The sequence below is a fragment of the Ambystoma mexicanum genome, chromosome 3q, assembly GCF_040938575.1.
Source record: "Ambystoma mexicanum isolate Mex_15411 chromosome 3q, UKY_AmexF1_1, whole genome shotgun sequence".
NCBI classification, from domain to species: domain Eukaryota; kingdom Metazoa; phylum Chordata; class Amphibia; order Caudata; family Ambystomatidae; genus Ambystoma; species Ambystoma mexicanum.
Window position 1 is genome coordinate 1,080,150,021 of NC_090926.1, and position 24,737 is coordinate 1,080,174,757.

Genomic DNA, 24,737 nt, shown 5'->3' on the forward strand with positions numbered 1-24,737 from the left:
GCGCTTCCTGACTGTACTGAAAATACTGGGCCAATTTCTGCTGCAGGAGACTCACCTCCAGAGGTTTATCATTATTTGTCTGGGTGTTCTTTCCCAGAGCATCCTCTATCCGCCTGTTGTGCTCTAGTAGCTTCTCATATTCTGTTTTTGCTTCATGGAGCTCCTGGAGGGCCAGCTTTCTTTCCTCTAGCTTGGTTTTTAATTGGCTCACTTCCTGGCCTTCCACTTCCTTAGAGGGCCCCTCTGTTCAGCCAGGTCGTCCCTTTGTTTTTTAAATGCACTGGATTTCTGGCGCTCATCATCAAATTCTGTTTGGGATTCTAGATCTTTAATAATTCATTTATTGTTTTCCTCTTTTAATGTGTCTATCCGGTCTTGTAAAATAACCACCTGTTCTGCACAGACTCTGTTAAAAGTTAATTGCTGCTCCAGTTTCTGTTGACTCTGTTACAGAGTTCACCCTTTCCTGACATGCCTCTTTTAGTGCCTGTAATTGGGTGTCTTGCTCTGCCTTCTCTTGCTGTAGGAGAGCAAGATCTTCCTTTAGTTTTGTCAGATACTGCCTAGCTTCTGCCTGATTCTTGGCTCTTCTGTAGCCTTTGCTCTGCAGAATCCAGATCAGTCTGGATTCTTTCTAGTGTTTCCACTTGATTCTCTTTGCCAAAACTATGTTTTCTGCATGCTTTTCCTGCATTACTCATATGTGGAGGTACAGATAGGCCTCTATTTTGGCAATTTTACTCTGCTCCTCTTTAGCTTTTTGGGCCATGTAAAGTTCACTAAGAGATTGGTGTAATGGGCCCTTGTCCTGCTATGTATCCAGGTCCATGGCAGTGACCTGTTCTTTGATTTCCTGCAGCCAGACCTGCACATTCTGTTCTGGCCACTCACCCCTGACAAACAGTTTGTGCATGAGGTGTTTCCTAGCCACATTGATTTCCACTGGGATCGCCATTTTGGAAATATCAATTTCCTTTAAGACTTATTTTAGGGGAATTTACTTTTACAAACAGGCCTGATTTTGAAATATTTATTTTGAGAGGTTCTTGTACAGTGTATCACAGTAACCCAACCCAGCAAGGTGTCTGTACCCTGCATGTTAGTATGCTGTGTTAGACTGTCACGGATGGTAACTCAAACTCAAAATCGCGGCATGAGCACCCAAATCTGTTAAGGATTTCAATCAGGCAATACACCCGGGTCTCACCTAGCATGTAATGCACAATTGAAATACTTATGTATTGTGTCTATAGGTTCAATATTCTGAGTGATATACCACTCATATCACACCCTTCTCAAAATACCCCCCAGGTCACAATGGACCAGGAATCGGGCTGGTTGGTAAAGGTAAATATTTATTCATTATTTAAAATTCAAATCACACACAAGTTTTAATATATGGGGCACCAATCACCAATGTGGTGACAATACAAATCAGAAGGTAATAAGGCAATTGAATTCACGTTTTAGCGACACAGAATGTAAAACACAGAGAAAAGAACAGTTTTGGCTTGTGAAAAGATAGCACTTAGGTTAAGATTTCCCCCTGCAAAGTTCTTAATTCACAAATGAGCAGTTCTACACAGATGTCAATAAGCAGCAGATATTCAGGAATATAGAACAGTATATGGGGTTCAAATACAATCTTCCCTCCCCAAACAAGAGAGAAAAACGTTTTTGGAACTTTTACACTTTTGAAATGACAGTTGAAAATGGTTGAGAAAGACAATGAAAAGTGTGCAAAAATCCTTAAATTGATAAAACTTCCTATGAGAGCAACACTAAACAAGTCCTAACCAACATAAGCTATAATATGAGCAACAGTACACACTTGAAATCAAAAAGGAAGTTTGGAAATACTTTGAATGGGAAAATACACATGTAAAACTTTTGCAAAATTGTGAATTCCCGCCTAAATTTCACTGTGCGATTTTTAATAATAACGGGGCAAATATACTGTTTTCTGATTGAAGACGTTATGCAAGTTTGAATGAGAGGCGTTTTTGAAAATGAAGGCGTGAGAAAGAAAACAGAAATCAGTTTTTACACTGACAATTATGCTCTAAACTAGGGTATTCAGGCTGGTTACCAGTTTGAAACACAGTAAGCTCCAGAGTGGTCCGCAGAAACCAACCCCAGCACTTCCGTGTCTGCCTTGGAGGACTCGGTCGGATTACCCTTGGGATGATTTTAAGGGTTTGGGATTTTCACAAGACAAAAGGATTTTAAAGAAATTATCACTATTACAAGTTCTTAAGTTAAAGAGAGGATGGGTTGAGCTTGGGGTAGGAAAAGGCAAATATAGTATGGGTTACTATGATTCCTGTTTATACTTAGAGTCCACTGTAAATTAAGATTGGACCGTCAGGTTCTGGTCATCACGGATTGGGTCTACAGGCAGCAGGGCACTTCTGGCGGCTCATCTGGGCAGTTCTGGCCAATTGGACTGCACCTCAGATTGGATTAGATTGGCCCTTCTGGACACTTGACACTATAGATTAGCGGGATGGCGAGTTTCAGCAGGCAAGCATTAATGGTAGCAAACCAGACTGGATCAGAATGATTTCCCTTAAATTTGGGATGGTTCAGGATTTGGGCCTAGATGAAAAGAATTCAGCAAATGCTGATGGCCTTGGTTATGCAAAGAAGTCTGGAATCAGGACAAGATGAAGAATTCTAGAACAGGGCGCCACGCAGAATCAGGATGTAGTCAGGAATCAGTGTGTGTCTGTGTGTTGTGAGGTTCCCTTATTTATCATGTCAAGTGACATCACTCAGTTTATGGAAGAGGCAGATTTACAATCCACACCCACACGGCTGTGATTGGTCAAAGGCACTTGCCTTCTTCTGGTTGGAAGCCAAAAAGAGCGGTCATATTTTATGATGTGACTTGGGAACTCCCACAGCTATTTGAACCATAATTTAACTTTCCCACAAATACACATTTCAACTGGATTGTGTCCTCCAAAGTATTCCTCATCTTAGATGTATTCCATCCAGCTTTGCTGCTTTTCAGAAATTTTTTCGGCAGAGGGCGCCGTGCGTCAATGTCGTTGAGTCGATCGTCCCTCGAAGGCCTCCGTCGAGGGTGACGTCATCGGGTATATAAGTAGCACGCGCGGCGCCCATTGGCCTCAGTTCCGTTTTTTCGCAGTATACGTTGCTTCGGAGATTCGGCGCACCTCGAGTTCTGTGAAGATAAAGTAAATAAACGGATATGTCCTCGTCATCGCCGCCGACCACGACCCCGCGATTGTGTTGCAAAAAGTGCAAGTCGTGCGGTTCAAAAATGTCGATCACAGACCTGCACCGAGAGTGTTTGTGGTGCCTCGGAGAAGGCCACGACATGGAGGCCTGTACAAAGTGTCAGGCGATGACGGGGAAGGCCTTGCGAGAAAGGAGGGGAAAACTAGAGGTAGGGCGAAAACCCGACCGTAAAGCCTCTATCGTCGAGTCGAGGTCCTGTGAGGAGAAATGTCCTCGACGCGAAAGGCATCGGTCCAGGACCCGAAGCGATTCCCATCGCTCGTCGTCCTCGATGAAAAAAATAGAAGAAACAACGCCACAGGTCCCCCTCCACCTCATCCTCAGACGAGTCCCCAAACAGGATGAAATGCCCCACGAAACATTCGTCCTCCGAAGAGTGGGAAGCATTCAGGGTCAAAATGATGGAGGTGTTTGAAAAAGCAAAGCCTCGGTCCGCACCTTCTTCGGAAGCCGGCCGGGAGCGTTATCGCTCCGACACTCGCGCACCCTCGAGCCCTGGTGATTGAAAAAGGAAGGATGGAGAACCTTCGAGGATGCCGAGCGAAAAGGACCGCTCGAGTCGAGTCGATTGCTCGAGGTCACCGACGCCGTCCGAGATCAAACGCACCTCGAAGGGCAAAACTTTGAAGAGCGCCTCGACGCCCTCGAAGCAGGCTCCGTCGACGACCACTATTACATCGACGCCTTTGTCGACGTCGACCCCAAAGCCCTCGCTGCCAAAGGCTCCAGCCAAGCCAGGCCAGCCAGAAAAAGTGAAAGACAGGGTTACAAAACCTGTAATACCCTCAGAGCCCTGTAATACACCTCTTCCTCCTCCTCTCCAGAGAAGGTTTTCAAGCCTCTCCCTAGGAAGGAGTTTTTCAAGTCCCTGACCTCCATTTTTGAGGAACAGGAAAGATCTGATGAGGATAATGTACCTTTTGGGCTAGAATATGGTACCCCAAATGTCCCAGAATGCCTGATTTCAGATGAAAGCAGAATGAGGGACTTGGTGGAATCATTACACAATGCAAGTGGCATTGACACATCTCCTGAAAATGACTTTGGCAGACCAGAACCAGGAGAGCATGCCAGTCCATCATACCTTCAGTTAATGACGAAGGTAGTAGATTACCTAGGATGGGCTAGACCATCAGCCCAATTAATCCAGGATGATTTGACAGATCTATTGGACCATGGTCCCACCGAAGACCCAGTACTACCCTTTCATGTAGCCCTGCAAAATAGGGTGGCCAAGAATTGTGAAACTCCGGATTCTATTCCTCTGGTAAAAAAATCCCTTACCTCAAAATACCGCCCTGCCAGTAGCAACCCCAGCTATCTGTCCAAACATCCCACTCCCGAGAGTCTGGTCATACAGGCAGCCACAGCTTCTAACAAACTTGCGTACCCTTCTATCCCTCCAGACAGGGACGGAAAGCGTGTGGATGGCTGGCCATGGAAGGTATTTTCAGATGGCAGTATGGCTTTAAAATCTGCCAACTCCATATGTGCCTTGGCAAAGTTTTCGTACACTTTGTGGGAGTGCATCGCAATGGCGACGGAGCACATACCAGAAGGGGACGAAAGGGAAGGGTTCCTAGCCATCGTTAGAGATGGAAAGGAAGCCATGCAGGAATCCCTTCAATCTGGATTGGACACTGCGGATAGTGTAAGCAGGTCCATGGGCACTAGCACGGTAATTCGCAGATTTGCGTGGTTACGGAAGTCTGGTTTCCCACCGGACATGCAGGACCGCCTTCTGAATGTGACCTTTGACGGGTCTCACCTTTTTGGCAGCAAGGCTGACGAGAGCCTTGAGAGGTTGCAGACCTCAAAAGCAGCTGCCAAATCTTTAGGGGCTGCTATTAGGCAACCTCAGCCTTTTCGTGCATCAGGTCAATCGTGGAGGGGACAATCCTATCGTTACTACTCCTCATATGGAAAAGCGAGAGGAATGGCCAGTCAAAGGGGCCAGAAAAAGGCCACTCGCGGTGGACGGGCAAAACGTGCAAAGCAAGCTCCAGCTGCAGCCTCTTTGCCATCAGTGGCTGCAACAACCGCCACAAAACCACTTTGAGGGCTTGCATCACAAAACACGTGTAGGAGGCAGGCTGTCACAGCATCTGCAAGAATGGCGTGCCATTACTTCAGATGTTTGGGCTCTAGAAATAATAGCCCAAGGTTACTGCCTTCCTTTTCTAACGCAACCTCAAAGCAATCCAGGGAGACACCCTTTGAAGTTTTCAGACCCTCTCCTACAGCAGGAAGTTCTAACCCTGCTGGAGAAAGGTGCTATAGAACCAGTACCTGCAGCGGAGAAGAACAAGGGATGGTACTCCCCGTATTTTTTGATCCTCAAAAAGGACTGAGGACTGAGACCCATCTTGGACTTAAGAAACTTGAACAAGTTCCTCAGGAAGGACAAGTTCAAGATGGTTACCCTTTCTCAGATCCTTCAGGCCCTTCAACTTCAAGACTGGTTGGTGTCATTGGACCTCCAGGATGCGTATTTTCATCTCAAGCACAGAAAATAGCGGAGGTTCGTAGTTGGCGACTCACACTATCAGTTTTGAGTCCTGCCATTCGGATTGACCTCCGCCCCGAGGGTCTTCACCAAGTTAATGGTAGTGGTGGCAGCGCACCTCAGGAGAGGGGGGATTCACGTCTACCCCTACCTGGACGATTGGTTGATCAGGGCACGTTCTGTCGAACAAGCACTGGATCATCTGAAAGTCACCTGCCACTTCCTCCACAGACTGGGATTCTCCCTACATTTCAAGAAGTCTCAAATGACCCCTTCCCAACTGCTCCAGAACATAGGAGCTGTTTTACACACATCCTTGGGAAATAGCTTGCCTCCCAAGTCGAGGGCTCAAGACATTCTTCAGATGGTTTCCAAATTCCAAAATGCCCAAAATCTTCAGGCTTACGACTTCTTAAGGTTACTCGGCCTCATGGCATCCTGCATCTTCCTGGTGCCAGAGGCATGTTTGAGGATGAGATCCCTTCAATGGGCTCTAAAGACTCAATGGTCGCAGTTCTCAGGTCAAATGACAGATCTTCTCCAGATTCCGAATAAGGTTCGACAAGATCTTCTATGGTGGACTTGTACAGAGAACATCCTAAAAGGAAAACTTTTTTGGCAACCATGGCCAGAGATCACAGTAGTGACGGACGCCTCACTCAGGGGGTGGGGAGCTCATGCCAACAATCTGACAATCAGCGGTCGTTGGTCTCCATCGGAGTCCAAACCACACATCAACCTTTTAGATCTGAGAGCAATCAGACTAGCGCTGAAAGCTTTCCTGCCATCTGTCAGGGGAATAAATGTCCTGATAATGACGGACAACACAGTGGCCATGCATTATCTAAACAAAAGAGGAGGTCTAGGGTCACTACCTCTGTGGAGAGAGGCAATGAAGCTCTGGTATTGGGCAATTCAGGAAGTAATCTCTTTAACAGCAGTTCATCTAACCGGGGAGGAGAATATGACGGCAGATGCTCTGAGCAGGCAGAGCACGGTGTCCCACGAATGGGAACTGGCTCAGGAAGTCATTCAAGAGATCTTCGCCCTTTGGGGAACCCCTCAAATAGACCTATTTGCGACCGGAATCAACCAGAAGTGCGAAAGGTATTGCTCAAGGGAATTTCCCCCAGGAGGAGCACTGTAAGACGCGTTCATGGTGGAGTGGAATTTCCCACTATTGTACGCGTTCCCTCCGATTCCCATCTTTCCTCAGGTCATCAGGAGACTGAGACGGTTTGGGAACCGCATGATCCTAATTGCCCCGGATTGGGCCAGGAGAATGTGGTACTCCGACCTTCTAGACATGTCCATCTGTCCCCCAGTACATCTTCCTCAGAGAGAGGACCTTCTCTCACAAATGGAAGGTCAGGTTCTCCATCCAGAGGTCAAAACTCTCAACCTTCACGCTTGGTATCTGAAAGGCTGAGATACAAGGATTGGGACCTTCCAGACGACGTCATGGAGGTGTTGCTTTCGGCAAGAAGGCCAGCAACAAAATCTCTATACCGTTTCCGTTGGAGGAGGTTTTGCAACTGGTGCAGAGAAAAGAATGTCGATCCCTTTCCATGTTCTATTCCGGAAGTACCGTCCTTCCTCTTGTCCCTAGCGCATAGAGGTCTAAATGTTGGTACCATTAAAGGGTATCTTGCAGCGCTTTCCATCTTTAAGCGCTCGTCGGAAAAATGCTCCTATTTCAAAATCCCTTTGGTAGTGCAATTCTTAAAGGGACTCACTAATGTGTTTCCTCCTTACCCATACCAAGTGCCAATTTGGGATCTCAATCTGGTTCTAAAATTCTTAATGTGTGCTCCTTTTGAGCCTTTGAAAACTTGTCCATTAAGATTACTGACATGGAAAACTGCTTTCCTAGTTGCTTTAACATCTGCAAGAAGAGTGAGAAAATTGCAGGCACTGTCTTCTGGGCCAGCCTATACAGTGTTCCATAAGGACAGAGTTGTGTTGAGGGTTAAACCCTCATTTTTACCTAAGTAGTATCTGATTTTCATTTAAGTCAGAAAATTGTTTTACCCGCATTCTATCCTCCACCTCATCCTACTAAGGAGGAGGAAAGATTGCACCGATTGGATCCAAGAAGAGCTTTAAGCTTTTACATCTCTAGGCTTTCCAAGCTTAGAGTGGACAACCAACTGTTTATCGGCTACACCGGTAGGAAATTGGGTCAGTCGGTGACAAAACAGACAATATCACGCTGGATTGTGCTTTGCATTTCAGAATGCTACAGATTAGGACAAAAAGTCCCACCAGAAGGGTTAAGGGCTCATTTTCACCAGAGGCATCACCTCTTCGGCAGCCCTTCAAAGAGGTGTTCCAATAAGGTCCATTTGTGAAGCAGCAACTTGGTCTTCACTGCACACGTTTTCAAAATTCTATAGTCTGGATGCTTCCCAGTCTAAGGAGCTGAATTTTGGTAAAGCAGTACTATATTCAGCCATCTAAGGGCATTGAAAAATCTAACCCCTCCTCCAGAGAAATTATCCATACTGCTTTGTGAGTCTTTCTAAGATGAGGAATACGTTGGAGGACACAATCCACTCAAAGAACAAGTTACTTACCAACTGGTAACGTTCTTTCGATTGGATGTTCCTCCAACGTATTCCTCATCGCCCTCCCAGCCTACCCCTCTGTAGATTTTTCCGGGTTATTGCCAACTCAACTCTTGCAAGGCTGATACCTGTCTGCCGGCACAATCTACACAGTACAAAATCAAAGGTGAAAAGGGAAAAACAGAACTGAGGCCAACGGGCGCCGCGCGTGCTACTTATATAGCCGATGAAGTCACCCTCGATGGAGTTCCTTCGAAGGACTATCGACTCGATGACATCGACGCACTGCGTCCTCTGCCAAAAAATGTTCAGAAGAGCAGCAAGGCTCGATGGAATATAGCTAAAATGAGGAATACATTGGCGGAACATCCAATCAAAAGAACGTTACCAGTTGATAAGTAACTTGTTCTTCTATAATTATGCACTCTAATAAAATCAGACACATGCATTACATATTTTATGGGTTATATTTAGATCCAGCTCCTACGTCAGTGAGAGTTGGCTTTGTCTTTCTGTGGAATTTGTCAATTTTAATCATAAAGATTTGGCTTAACAATTCCTAATTCAGTACATATTTGTGCAATCAGCCCTAGAACAGGGGTATACAATATTAGCTTTGCAGCATTAATAGTCTTGGTGCAATTAGTGTTTCTTTTTAACCTTTGTCCCTTATGCAGTACCAGATTCAATCACGTCTTCAAAGAAAGAGCATAACATTCGATTTACAACCACACATTTTTAGATTTATCCTCCTTCATGTGGAAAAGTGAAAGGTTTTTAAAGCTTAATTACAAATAGGCATTTAACCACCAAATATCCTTAGCAGTTTTTTTACTTTTCTTTCAATTGGCACCAGCTGTCAAATTTCTTTGATCAGGGTGGGGGTCCTCCTCCTCGAGAGGGAAGTTTCCTGCCCATTCCCTGTAGGGATGAGTATTCAAGCTAGCCATTGTCTTTAGCTGAGTCCCAAACAAAAGTCTGATGAGTTCTTTGTTATACGTATGTGAAAACCTCCCAGCAGCAATTAGTCCTTTCCTGCCAGTTGTGAGGTGTCAACCATTCCCAGGCTGAGGTTGTCAGCTCAGAATAAAATATTTAATTAACTCAAGACTGGGTTTTGACTTTAAGTCACCTACATCTTTCATTAACAAATATAAAATGCACACAGTTATCAGAGTATTTTGACATTAGCAATCCTTTGACTTTTCTTCAAGAATTAAAGCTTTAATCCAAAACATGCTTTTAAACAAGCGATTTTGCACTTTCTTCGTGGAAAAAGCACCTTAAACTGAGTCCTTTTAAATCCAATTTTCTTATGCAGCACACGCACATTTAATTCAGCATTATTTATGTCCTTAAGTGCTGGGATTTGTTTGCAGTCTGTATGTATGCATCCAGCCTTTGCTTGGAGTTCTCTCAGCGCAGCTGAAATTGTTACATGTTGCCATTTTAGCCGCATGTTTCCAGTGGAACTGAAAACAATGTTGCTGGGCTGCCCTTTTCATGAAATACATTTCTTAGCTGCTGTCAGTCAGTGAGGCCGGGCTCCTCTTAGCCCCGCAATCCAACACTGGATGATCTGTAACCCTTTTACTCTCAAGGATTCACTGGAAATGAATGGATCTAGCGCCAAAACAGCACTTTGAAGGTTGCAAAGGTGCATTTTAAAATGCATTTTCGGTTTTTAGCCCCATTCTGTGGCTTTGCTTCATGTTAAATGTAACAGCACCCACTGGCATGCTCCTGCAGTGAGAATTCTGTTTCCCCCCACTGACTGTGTGTGGAAGGCGTGAGCAAGCTTTGGTGATTGTGACCCTGTAACAATGTGCTGGTTTTCCCTGCCTCTACATATGTTTCTGTACAGTTGGGAAGCCTTATTAGAGCCTGGAAAGATACAGGAAGTAACACCTGTATGGACTTTCCTCTAATGAGATCTCTGTTTGGTATCCTAGGAAACTAGGTGCGATGAGGAGGAGGTCGAGCCCAATGGTTACAGCTGGGCGTATTAAACAAATATAGCAGATGAGTGTCAGACGGACGGATGAATAAAGTCTATGCCGTTGTGGGAACTTAAAACAGAATTTTGTTAAAGAAGGAAGCAACGGTCCAAGTTCCCGTCCGAGAAGCGTGGGAAGCAGCGTTGTTACGCTCATCTGAAGTAAAGGCGATAAAGCGACCGTTGTCGCGCATTGATACAAGAGTTAGAAGTAGCGCCGTTGCACTTGTCTGAAGTAAGCAAGTTCAAGCAACCGTTGTCGCACATTGGCATAAGATGTATAAGTAGCGCCGTTGCGCTTCGCTTCAGGGGGAAGAAACAAAGTGTAAGGAAGCGACCGAAGTCGGCACCCAGAGGGGGAACTGGGAGAGCATAAGCATGGAAGGAGGATTGCGGAGAGAAGGAGCCGTGTGCCTTGCCACTGCGGAAACTCAATGTATAGCTGTTCTGAGTGAAAGGTGAAGAAACGTTTTACGAAAATGTATTTTTAAAACATCGGAGAGCCGAACATATGCACTCCAGTCCAGGGAAGTGTGAAAGGGAGACTGCTGCTGAAAATCAAAGAGCGTGAGTGGGTGAAGAGGCGGAGCAAGGTCTCAAATAACTTACGACCGCCCAGAAGCAAGTGACAGGTTGGGAAACTGGAAAGAAGAGAGAGGAGAGAGAGAGGAGTTTCACGGAAAGGAGAGACTTTACAAAGTGTCTACCAGGACAAGACGGCTATTTTAAGGAAAAGTGGCAACAGAGACATTTATGAGATATATGCCTAATTGAGAGGTGTTGTATCATCTGAACCCGAGCTGAATTAGCATAGGAAAACCCAGAACAATCCTCCTTGACAAGGCAACATAAGGCACAGAGAAGAGAAAGCAAACAAAGACGGGGAAGAGTAGTATAGCAAAAGAACACCAGTAAAAGAAGTATTTACAAGAGATTAAAGAGAGAAAATAAAGACAGCAAAGGGAAGAGAGTACATCATAGAACATTCAAAACACTAAAGAACTTTCCTGTTTTTCCCCGCTGGCATGATCTCTATCCCGAAGGTTCAAGGTTCAGAAGAAGCCATATCCTTTTTCCCGTTACCTAGAGAAAGAAAGAATTGAGAAGCGATTAACAAAAGAATTGGGCTCGCTTTTAGTCCAAACAACTTACTCTTTGGCTAAGACTTTATTATTTCAATAACGTTTAACTGAGATATCACAGACCCACACGCAGTTTTGCAGATTTGTTGCGCGCACAGGGGTTAGCGCATCCATTTTTGGCTGTTTCTTTCCCCATTTGCAAAGTGATGGGTGGGGCATATCGGAATGGGTCAAAATATCCCACAGGAGTATATTTTATAGTATAGCATGCTTCTTTATGGCAAAGATACAGCAATTTTTGACTTGACCCTGGCAGATCTCCAACAAGGCCTTCTAAACACAAAGCATTATTTTGGGAGCTATAGTTTGAAATGAAATGTGATAACAAAAATGATGGTGTTCGGGAAAAGGGTGAAACCTTGTTGCTAAGTTTTAAATGATTATAGAGATGAGGGGGCATTCTCATTTTTATTTGAGCCTACACTTCTCAAAGAGTGGTGCTTGGGTCAATCATTTTAAGAAGACATCTGAAAAGGCCTCATTAAGGATTAAAAGGCTTTTAACATTATTATTTCAAGTTTGGGGCTTTCTGATTGGACAAGTACCTGGAGGTATATAAGGCAAAGAAGGTCTGTTCCATGATTTTTATGGCAGCGAAATCTAGGGTGGTTCAAACTGTCATGCCTTAGAGGGGGTTGCAAAATAAATACCTGTGCCAAATTGCAGGTCTCCCTGCAGATACACCTGGTAGCACCTTAAGAGCAGAATTGTTTGACCAGTTAAGTTTGTAAGTTATTTTTAAAAGCACATATCATAAAGTGTATTTCAGTGTAAGTGTGATTGCAGCCTCTCCTGGTAAGGAAAAATACTTGTGGTATAGGGGGTTGCAAGGCACTGTAAATTTGGAAATGGGGTGAGATGTAACTAAATTTGGCACATTAAGTCAACTCAAAAAAGCTCTTAAAGCAAGAGCTGGTCCGATGGGGAGAGAGGCAGATGTCCAAAACATAGAAAGGCTGCCCTCTTTAGCTTTATATGCAGACTTACGTAAACATATAAGATGGCAAGGAGAAATCTGTGAAATAAGATCACCGGAATGAAGGAGGCTGATGCTAATCGTACGTTTAAATGTAACCACCCCTGAATGATTTAAGAAGGTGTGCAGGAGGAAGCACTAAGTGTGGCTGTAAAATAGGAGTTGAAGATTTGGTTCATTGTCTGTTAATTGGTCATTATTTCTCTGTTATGCATAGGCTTGGGTATGCATTGGAGCTATGTTTTATATAATTCATTTAATGATCAGGGTTTTATAGATAGCTTGTTTGAATATGTTAAGGTTGTTTTAAAAAAAGATTTAGGCTTGTTTTATGTGAATTCAATAAAATATGATACATGTTTTTAAACATTAACTTAATGGAGAAATACAATTAAATAAATATTGAGTAATTCTGTCATTACATGGTAGGCTTTAAAGATCACTTCACTGGTGCTTTGGAAGCTACCTCCTAAGAATTATTGTGGAATGTAATGGCAAATAGTGCATTTTAAAGCTCCTGAGCCATGGTAAATTGGTGTAAAAGTGGTTAGGAATAAATATAATACTTTCCTGAAGGATTTGAAGCCTATTTTCTCTGCCCAAAAGGGATTTTACACAGGACTAAGTTGCATACATTGGTCAAAACTTTGAGCATTTGATGACCACTTCATAGAGGAGTGTGGTGGTGTTAACAAAGTATTTGGATTAATTAATTGGCATGTTCATTTAAACTTATTAACAGCAACTTTTTTTAATATAGGACAAATTAATTATGAAAAATGTGGCATGAATTTTACCTTATCTGCCACGGGCAGAGTATCAAACAGTTACAATTCTTCCATTAGAACACTGTGTTATAATAAATGTAGGTGACACTAAAATTAATATCTCCGATAAATATAATGCATGGTGCCATCAAACGCAAACCTCACTTGTACAAAAAGCAGTGCATGCAAATTATTTAATAGAGAAAAGTTGGGCATGAATGCTACCTATTTGGCTATTATGCTCCTACTAGCTGTACAACAAAACAAAATAGAACTATTTTCTCCAGGACACAAACATGGTTCAATTAAATTGTTTGCTCATTAATACATTTGTCAGCTGAGCAAAGTATCTAAAGATGACACTGCTATAATAAATAAGGACATCTACGGAAAAGTTATTTGCATGATGACAACAAATCCTGCATGTATAAAAATAAGCCAGCTGGGACCACAGCAGGCTCATTGGCCAACATTCTTGCACAGTCCAGGACTTTGTCCTGGCTATACTGCTATTGAGGTCTCATCCCTTCAGCAACACCTTCTAGGCCTTCCTTCTATGGCCCAGAGCAACTGGCAAGCAACAATTTAGGGTGCCGCGAGCAACATGTTGCTCCTGAGCTACACGTTGGAGAACACTGCCCTAGGCCGTCTACCATAGCCGCATACATGGGACTACCTGTTGGAACAAATAACGTGACATCTTTACTGTTGGCTTAATGCAAAGCAAAAATAAATCAATTTGTGAAAGAAAAGAAAGATGTGTCTTTAACAAGAGATGGATATATAACTGGGATGGGTAGGAGAGAAGATGGAGAACCTGGTGCCCAGGGGAAACCCCCTGACAACAATACCCCTTGTGGAGGTGGAGCGAAGGCATGTCACAGAGACCTCGACTTTCAGCAAGGCAGAGAATGCCAGTATTAGATGCCGGAGGTCCGCTGTGTGTCGATACGAGAAAGGCATTGTGAAGAAAGAAAGAGGAACAAAGACTTTGTTCTTACCCGCAGGTGTCACCTGTTCTGGCCCCTATGGAAGGCTTTAGTGGCACCAGGAGAAAAGGTGAGATGGTTGGGCAGGCCCCTTCCACAGGACCATAGTCTTCCTCAGGAATATAAAGGATACCTCATGTCAAATGTCAGAAAGACATGTAGTTTGTAATGGTAGGAAAGTCATGCGCCTCACAGACCTGGAACAATGAAGTGGATTATTTGCAAACTGAAAATTGGATTACCCTATTTGTACTAATCTGATCGATTGCAATAGACTGGTAACTGATTGAGGGCCTTGTAATTCCCAATTCCATTGTGTCGCTTTAACCTCCACCTTCCCATTACACAGAATCCAACCCCTGCCCATGTTTGACCATAAATACAAATATTGCAGTTTAATCTGGGGGCTTCCTGAAAAGGTAGACTAGTAGCCCTAAACCATCCCCTCGGTCATTTCAGGACCGCAATGTCAGTATTGCAAAACAAATTTGCCCTCGAAAAACAGATATTCGGTTACCTAAAGGAATTAGAAAGTGTGGAGTGTCCAGATGTCATTTGTCATGCTCCGCCCCAAACCAACCTTTTTTAAGTGTTCAGTAAACAGCGACCATACGTTCATAAATATATTGGTTTCATTTCTACATAACCAAGCTAGCTTTTATATAGAAAGTATTAAACAACTGTTATTCCAACTTGCTCTGCTGAATTTCGAACGTAGTTGTGCCCAGTTACTTAATGAGTTCCACCTTGCCCTGCTGAATTTCAAATTTAGTTGTGCCTTGTGGCTGCTTGTGTCTACACTACCTGGTGTGCTTCCCTCTGTTTTCCCCCCTCCCTTGTGCCCACCCCTCCTCCAAGTGCCCCAGACTGGTAAGTGTCCCCCCCTCCAACCCCACCACCTCAGCCAACCATGTTGGTCCTCTCCTATCCTCTCCAACTGCTTCACTAGTTCCTATCCTTCTACTATCACTAAATCTGGCTGGAAGAAACTTAAGAAGGACATACTCGGCCCCAACCCAGGCCTTCCTATTGCAGATACCTATGTCACGGCTTCCGCCATAAAGACTATCATTGACATCCTCCTCTACCCTAACGCACCTGACCTATGGACTTGCTACATGGTCGACTTCCTCCTATCACCTCAACTCCCATTAATGGTGGCACTCGCGGGGATATTCTCCTTGACCTCTTCGCCATTTCCAACAACATCATAAATGTTTCACCCAATGGAAATATCATGGTCCAGAGTCCTGAACCCAACCTTCTTCTCTTCGACAGGCTTGTTCCTCACCTCTCTAACCTCACCTCTTCCCCCCCTTCCAGGCTCCCTTGCCTTCTGTACCCTCCCCCTCTGTACCGGCACCCCTGCCTTGCCGTACTGTCCCGACTCCCTTGCTGGCCTTGGCTTTCTCCCCATCCTCCACTATCCCCCTGCCCTTCTTGCCATCATCGGGGGACCACTGTCCCCTGTAACCCCCGAGAAAGACCTTCAAGGATGGCCAGATGCTCCACATTGCCACTCTCAACACTCGCTCCACTTCAAACACTCGTCTGACTCTGACATCTGCAACCTCCTTGAACTCATGGATCTTGATCTTGATGTGCTCGCCATCACGGAGACCTGGTTCAAGGAGAGTTCAGTTACAAGCTTTGACACACTCCTCCATGAAGGCTACAAAATCCTCTCTGTGCCTACTCCTCGTTCGAGTGCCTAGTTTGCAGACTCTCACGTTCCCCTAAATCTTCTCATTATGGCCACCTTCTATAAGCCACCAGGACAGTCCACTCCCTTCCTCTCGGAATGGGCTTACCTGGCCTCCTCTCTACTCTCCTCCTCCTCTCAACTGCTCCTGATGGGTTATCTCAACATCCAACTGGACATTCCTGACTCCTCAGGACCCTTCCGCAACCTATTCAGCTCTCTCGCTATATATCCTACCCTCGGGCCCCACGCACTCCGCGGGTCATATCTTGGATGTTCTCATCTCTACTGACATCCCTCTCTCTACCCCTCTAACTACCTCTCTCTCTCTCTCTTGGACAGACCACTCTCTTCTCTCACCACACCTGACCCTCTCCTCTCCTCTTGCAGAAGCACACCCGGATCTGCCACTCTGCTTCAAAGTCACCAGACCCATAAAAAAGGTAACAGTGCATGCCTTTGCCTCCACCTACTCTCCTCCTCCTCCTACGGCTGACTCCCACACTGACACAGCCCTCGTTAACCTCAACTTCTTAATCTCCAACACTCTTGACACTCTTGCCTCTGCCATGAGGGTCCGACGAAAGCCTTCGAAAAAGTGCAACTCTTGGTATGACTCCGACCTGTCTGTCCTTAAACGCAAGTGTAGGGCAACTGAGTGGAAATGAAACTCATTGGGCGGACAATCTGACAAACTGGCCTGCAGCCTCCTTCAGAGACAATATCGACTCTCCATCCGCCACCAAGAAAAGAGTCTATATTTAGGCCTGCATCTCCGCGGCATCAAACAACACGGCCAAGCTTTTCACAGTCTGCAAGGAACTGGCCAGTCCTGCAGCAGCCTCTTCTTTTGTCAAACCTACCCAGGACCTTTGCTCGGCCCTGACTGCACACTTCATCACAAAAAACCAAGACAACCTATCCTCCCTCTCTTCTATCCCACAGCATACACCAACACCGGAGCCTCCCTGTGCCCCTCCTCCTCTCACCCTCTCCTCTCTCTCACCCTTCTTACCTGACCAGGTCACCAGACAAGTACGGTCTATGAATGCCTCATCCAAACAGGTGGACCACTGCCCCTCAAAAAATATTAGACCATATTGACACCCTCGCCCCAGCCCTGGCTGATCTCTGCAATCTCTCCTTTTCCACTGGAGCTTTACCAACTGCCTTGAAGCACTCCCTTTTGCACCCTCTGCTCAAGAAACCCTCTGCTGATCCCTCCATTCCGGCAAACAACCGCCCTATCGCCATCACTCCCAACTTGGGCAACCTCCTGGAGAAGTTGGCCATAACACAGCTGACCCTCCACACTGAATCTATTGCCTGCTTCCATGACCATCAGTATGGCTTTAGAGCATCCAGAGGCACAGAAACTGCTTTTCTGAACAACCGGGAAGACCTGCTCTAAAATGTTTACACTAAAACTCCATCTGTCCTCATTCTGCTTGACCTCTCCTCTGCCTTTGACACTGTTAACCACAACATCCTGATCGCACATCTCAGTGATACCCTGGGAATCACAGGTCAGGCTCTGGCTTAGTTAGTCGCCTTTCTCTCCGACCGCCCATCCCAGGTGGAACTCAGAACCTTTCTCTCGACTATTGCTCTCTCAACCTGTGGTGTTTCCCAGGGATCTAATCTGTACCCCTGGTTCTTCACCGTCTATATGGCTGCCCTGGCACAAGTAGTCGCCACTTTCACCTCTAACTTCCATTGTTACGCGGATGACACACAACTTTCTTTCAGGCTACCCTCAGCCGCCTCCTCCTCCTTGCTCATATCTATCTGTCCGCTATTCAGTCATGGTGTGCTGCAAACTACCTTTGCCTCAGTGCCAGTAAGACTGAGATTGTTCTCATTGCGACCCCTGCTCCTGCCTTCCCACTTTCACTCTGGCCGGCCGGCCTCCCTTGGCCCTGCTCCTGCACCCACCTGCGAGGCAAAAAACCCCTGGGTCTTCTTCGACTCCACTCTCTCCTTCTCCTCGCACATCTGACATCTCTAAAAAGTCTATAAGCTACACCTCCTCAGAGGAACTCTTCCTTTTCTCACTGTCCCCCAGCGGCTATGTGTCTCCAGAGCCTTGGTTCTCTCTAGGCTGGACTATTGCAACAGCCTCTTCCTCATCCTCCGTTCTTCGGCCCTGTGCCCTCTGCAACTCATCCAGAACAGAACCGCAAGACTTACCCTTGGCCTCAAGCCCAGGGACCGCATCTCTCTGGTGCTGAAATCTCTGCACTGGCTCCCCGTGGCTGCAAGGATCAAGTTCAAGACCCTCTGCATTGTCCACAAGGCTTTCTGGAGCCTGGCACCTACCTACCTGCAATGCTGCCTACCTAAATACTGTCCCTCGTGAGCCCTCCACTCATCCACCTCCAACCTTCTGCGAGTGAGCCGGTTCTCCTAGCATAGATTTGGAGGGAGATCCTTACGCTCAGCAGGTGCCTCCCTCTGGAACAGCCTCCCTACCGCCCTCTGTCTTGAGTCTGACCTTCTTAATTTCTGGAAACTCCTCAAGACCTTCCTTCGCTCTCCTCTACCCTGCTAACCTAGCCCTCTGCTCTCTCCATCTTCCCTCCTTTTCCTTACGGATTGCTGACTGACCGCCTGGTGTACCTCAGAGTCTCACCGGTCCCTGGCACCCTCTCCAGTCCTCCCTTGCACTTGCCTCATGGCCCTACTCCTACCTACCCCCACCCACCTTCACTGCACTTAAAATAACCCTAGAGAATGACTCTCTGCACTTACCCCAGTCTTCACCGACTGGGTGCACTTGGACCTTTTGCCTTGTGACCGTCTATGCACTTGCACGACCCAAATGCAACATGCATAATGATCGCCTGTCTGTTCTCTCTTGTCCCCCCCCCCCCAATGGCATTGGTAAAACTGCACAATTGCAGTGTTTCAATTGTTAATTGTATTTTATGCACTTACTTTGCCTGTGCAGACTATTATCGTCTCAGAATTTCAAGGGCTCTGAGCGACTGTTGTTTTTCCCCTTGTTTCCACCCTCCTTGAGAGCTTTGACACACTTTCATGTGTATAGGTGCTATATAAATATAAAATACAATACTTTAGGCACTGGTGCCATCTTTTCACACCATATGTTATGTTCACTCTTTAAGATGGGATCAAATGTGCAATGGGCTTGTTTGTGCTGCATCGAGCAAGGTACCCTGACTTTATTCCCTCAGTCCCCAGAAGTAATAGCCAATAACCCACTGTGATAGCTTTGCTACCGGAAGGGGAAAGGGCCTTCTTTTAGAATTGCAGAGCAGGACCAAAATGTGTGTCTGAGCATTCCCACCAGACTGCAATCCATCTACCACAAAGCTGAATGTCTGAAAAATATGTACATGCATGAAGGGATATTTTGTTGCATCAATATAAGATGTCAATGTCTGCCGTCTTTACCCTGATTTCGAATTCTACAAGTATTAGTATTTTTTATTGGTTCACCATGGGTTTCTGCAAATAAAAACACTCCTAAAACATTTGATATTGTTCTTCCACAATATTATTAAACTGCAAGTGCTTAAATGTGCCCATTTTACTGTTGAAATATTGCTTTATTTTATGTTTCTGAAAATGAAAAACTATTTTGCATAAAGAAATGTGCTACAGAAATGAATAAAATCAATGGCATAGCTTCGTTAACTAACATAGTCCGTGAGTACAAAATGAATCTAAAAGTTAAATAATCTAGTTAAACGATTATCAGTGTATTCAAGAAACAATTTACCTTCGGACTCAGCTGTGTATTAAGGGTGGGAGCGAATTAAATTCTCGAACATCGTATTCTGTCTACACTGCCTTACTATCTATCCTAAGTTATTCACTCACAACATAGCGTACCGTCCTCCTTCTGTACGTCAACTCAATTTCTATACATTCCTTTAGCTTTATAACATGGAACTCTTGCAAGATCAGTATTAAACACTCTTATAAATCACTTGTCTGCCCATTTGACACCTGGTTCTTAATCCAATGCCTCATCTGCGTGTACCCAAATCCCTCAACCTCATCTAACTGGAAGGATTCCTTGCATTGAGGACTGACATTGTTCTGCATTGTTTGTTTTTTTGCTTAATTATAATGCTTGCCTCTCTTTAGAGTAAATTGCAGATATAAATGTTTTTGATTGTAGAAAGAGATCTGACTTTTTTTGTTTTTTTACAAGTGTAAAATAAACCAATGTTTCTGTCAAGTAGGCATTTCATTGTTTTTTATTATTTTAAATGGCAGGTCCTACGGATGAGACCCAAGTTGTTTCAGTCATCATTAAAGAAGAAGCAGCTATGTATTCTATAGATAACTTTGGTCCGGAAAGAAGAGATAGCATTGCCAGTAACACAAGTGAGTAAATCTGCATGCAAGTATTGGATTTTGTGTAGCGCAAACCTAGCTGTGATGCGATGGCTGTTCAACAAGCACATACGATAATGGAATAAATCATATCAATATAATTGGAAGTCTCTAATAATGAAAGTTCAGTTAAAGAATATGGAAAGAGGGGATCCACTGCTTCAGTTTCTGTAAGCACTTTAATGTCCAGAAAAAGCCAAAACGTCCATAAAAGATCACCAAAGTCCAAGTCTTCCAATGTGATGAGCAATATCCATAGTGCTCTACTGCATAATATCTGCAAAATATATCCAATCACGGGCCTATGTGTTACCAAAGTGAAAATGTAACGGCTCCCTGACGCTGCTTTAATAGTTGCCATGTTATGACGCATGCTACCCTTTGCAAAGCCATTGTTACCAGATTGCTTTTCTCCATTTTCCTTACTCGAGAATGTCCATGTCTCTCCCTACTTTTGTCAATACTTCAGTGTAAAGCCGATGCTTCAGAAAGAATGGACTTTATGAACGATGTCCTGTTATATTTAAAAAATCCAGACTGCACTCTGGGTACTTATTGGCAGTAGTTAAGACATTTGGTACATATTCAGGTCTGAAACCTAATACTGCCAAATCCAAAGTTTTTCCTCTCACAGCCTCCACGGTTCAACCCCCAGACCTTCATGGACTCCTCTGGAGTCCAGTTCATATGAAGTATCTGGGTTTGGCTGTGGCAAGAACAGCACAGCTTTCCCGAGCATTGAACTACGAGATGTTAGCCGATACCCTTTATGGCAAGATGGAAAGCATTGCCATTGTCGCTGTTGGGCAGGATCGCTCTCATAAAAATGATCATTCTCCCTAAGCTCTTTTATTTATATTACACTGTACCGGTTTGCCCGGGTAGGGCACTGTTTACGAAAATGAAAGGGGCATGCGCTGCATTGATATGGGGTGGACACTCTAGACTTAATTGGAGGGTACTCACAGATCAATATGCAAAGGGCGGTTTGACAACACCACTTTGTGATCTATTACCTGGCAGCACGAGCACACTATGCAGCACAGTGGGCGTCGGACTATCTTGAACCCACCACAACGATGGATATGACCCCAACACCGAAATCAGCCACACTTCTGCATGCCTTTGCATGCCTTGGCGACTTCCAGCCCCAAGCGCTACAACACTATTGACCCTTCACTAGTCACATGTACGGCCTGGGCCAAATTAGCTGATATACAACGAACAGGAACACTGTATCATCCGAGTATGCCAATTTGGGGAGCCCATTACATTCCATCCACTCTAGACCCTGAGATAGCAGCACACTGGGGTGCCAGGGGTATCATGCAATCGGGACACTTATTTCGAGATACAAAAATTGTGACATGGGGAAAAACCCAAGGACACCATAGGGGACACATCTAAACAAAAGCTACACTAGATGCGAATGAGATCAGCCATTGCGAAGGTGTGGGATGATTTCCCAGTGGAACCATCGATACACCTAGGATTGGGATACATGTTTACTGTTGGGAGGGGTAAAATATCGGCCTCCACGTTGTACAAAACCATAATCTGTACCCGCCCACAGGTCTCTCATGATGCCAAAGTAAAGTGAGGATTAGAACTAAAACATCCGTTCACTGAAAAACAATGGATGCAGGTGTGCGACCTGACTAAACACATCTCATGCAACACCAGATACAAACTGATACACTATAAGATCATGCATAGGATACACTACACCCCAGCAAAACTGAAACGCATATACCCCACATCAGATGGCAAGTGCCCTAGGTGTGGTAGCGAAGAAGCCGATACTCTCCATATGTTTTGGTCATGTACAATGTTAAGAGATTACTGGGCCGATGTGTGTAGGGCAATGGATGAAATGGCGGACCAACCGATAGATTGGTCACCAATAGTATGCCTACTGGGGGTCACAGGGAAAATGAACCCTACGTGGTGGAAGCTATTGAATGTAGGCCTGTTGTTGGCCAAAAGGGCGATATTACTGAAATGGAAAAGTAAATACCCACCCACCAAGAGCGATTGGGACAGAGATATGATCTGGACAAATGATAACGAGGAATTGTACATAGAAACTATTGGATGTAACTACGAGACCCAAGAACATCTGGTGCAGATATAAACCATACCTTGCAGACAATGCAGCGGAAGAAGGGTTTGTTTGTTTGTTTGTTTGTTTATTTATTTATTACATTTATAAAGAGCACCAGACCCGGGAGTAGCAGGGCGCAGAAGGATATGCGAAGCTTACAAATGTTACATAATGTACAGGCAATATACGAAAAGTCAACATTACACAGGAAATAATACAATATACAAGATTTAAGTTGCACAGAGAGTCAGAGTTATTTACATATTGGTAACTAAGGATGTACACAATTTACAATCTAGTAGCAGGTCGTAATAATGTACCAAAGTTTCAGAGGAGAGCTAATTCTCGGTCAGGTTGAGGTGAGTAATGAGGTTCTTTCTGAAGAAAGAGTAGGGTAGGTCGGCTCTCAACTGGTGTGGCAGGGAGTTCCAGAGTTTAGCGGCCTTCACAGGGAAACTATTGCCACCAATCTTAGCAGATTTGAATCTGGGTACTACCAAACAATTAGTATTAATAGTTCTAGACGGTCTGCTGGAAGTTTTTCTGGATATTCTGTCAATTGGGTAGCTCGGGGCCGCATTGTGTAGTACTTTATGTGTCAAGGAGGCAATTTTCTTATTGTATTTTGTTATGGGTGGATAACCATTTGTGATGACGTCTGATAGCAGAGATATGCACTCTTTTGTTGATGCCTAGTGCGGCTCTAATGGCATTGTTTTGTAGTATTTGGAGTTTTTGGATAATGGTTTTGTTAGCACTACTGTAGAGGGTGTTGCAGTAGTCTAATCTTGATAGAATTAATGCTCTGGCCAGTATGAGGCAGCTGTCATTAGAAAGGAAGGGCCTACCTGCTCTGATCAGCTTACAGGTGTAGACTCTGGTAGAAGCCAGAGAATTTAGTTGTTTAGTAAAGGACATCGTTGCATAGAGGTAGAAACCAAGAGTTTTTACCTCGTTGGAGACGATGGTATTGTTACCGTCAATGATGAGAGGCATATTCATGCCCTAGTTTGGAGATGTTGGAAGGGGAGCCAAGGATTATCAACTCTGTCTTGTCATCATTCAGGCATAGGCCGTGGGTGGCCATCCATGCCTGAATGATGAGATATATTCTATTCACCAACGCCAGGTCCCTGCCATGATCCCCAGAAAGAGGGAGGAGAATCTGAGTGTCATCTGCATAGTTGGTGTAGGTGACACCCAGAAGGTCCAGATCATCGAACAGTGGCTTGGTAAATATATTGTAGAGAGTGGGGGACACAAGAACCCTGAGGGACCCCACATATGATAGGGATGGGATCCGCAGCTGCAGAGGTTGAGAATGCTCTGCTAGTTCTGTCACTCAAGAAAGATTTTATCCACTTAACAGCGCCTATGGAGAAATGGGCAGCTTTATCAAGATGCCTACAGAGGACCTTATGATCGACCAAGTCGAATGCAGCTGAGAGGTCGAGTAGCAGCAATAATGCTGTTTTCCCTTGATCTCTCAGCTCATCGATCTGAGTCTTCAGGTCTATGAGTGCAGTTTCCGTCCCGTGTAATGGTCGGAATCCTGATTGTCGGACCCCTAGGAGTTTGTGCTGTTCGAGGTGTTTTTGGATCTGTAAATGTGCAATTTTATCCAAAATTTTGAGTAAAAATGGTACCGTTGTGATGGGGCGGTAATTGGTAGCGATAAGTGGGTCTAAGGTTTGCTTCTTGAGAAGCGGAAGCACCTATGATTGTTTGAGATTGGCTGGGACGGTGCCGGAGGCAAAGGAGGCATTGATCAATTTGGAGATGAAAGAGGAGAGGTCTCTTGCAGCCTCTTTTATGATATGCGCTGGGCAGATATCTCCTTTACAATTAGACGTTTGAGAGAAAGGATAGTTTTTTCCACTTTCAGGGATTGTTGTTTTAGTGAAGCAGAATGTGGTATTTGGATCAGAGATATTTGCATTTGGTGGAGGGTGGTAGTTAGTTGGTTGAGACAAGTTCAGAGTGTCTTTCTTGTTTTTTATTTTAGTTTGGAGAATGTTGATTTTATTGGTTAGTGCTTGTTGTATCCGTGAGCACCAATTCTTGTCTTTAACGCAGATATCAGGTGGAGAAATAGGGGACTCTAGTTCTTTTAGGATTGTGAATAATTCTTTAACGCTAGAGTTGGACTTAGCTATCCGTTCATTGTAGGAGTTTCTTTTTGCCTGGCAGATTTCTTTTTTATAGTGTCATGCAGTGGACGCTAACTTCTTTTTGTTCTCATGGGAGGGGCAGAGGCGCCAGTCAATTTCGCATTTTCTTTTTAATAGTCGCAGGTCCTTTAACTGTGGAGTGAACCACTTGTTGAGTATTTTAGCTTTACTAGCTCTCAGTT

The 24,737-nt window shown here is 44.7% G+C and overlaps 1 protein-coding gene across 2 annotated transcripts in view; it reads left to right on the forward strand.

Moving 5' to 3' along the window:
• LOC138583263 (zinc finger protein 1 homolog) overlaps nucleotides 1-24,737 on the forward strand; it is a 371,722-nt gene that overhangs the window by 200,136 nt on the left and 146,849 nt on the right. For both annotated transcript variants that reach the window (XM_069655344.1, XM_069655345.1), the window contains one exon: nucleotides 20,161-20,271. In XM_069655344.1, coding sequence (XP_069511445.1) covers nucleotides 20,161-20,271 — 111 coding nt within the window. The remainder of the gene's footprint in view (nucleotides 1-20,160; nucleotides 20,272-24,737) is intronic.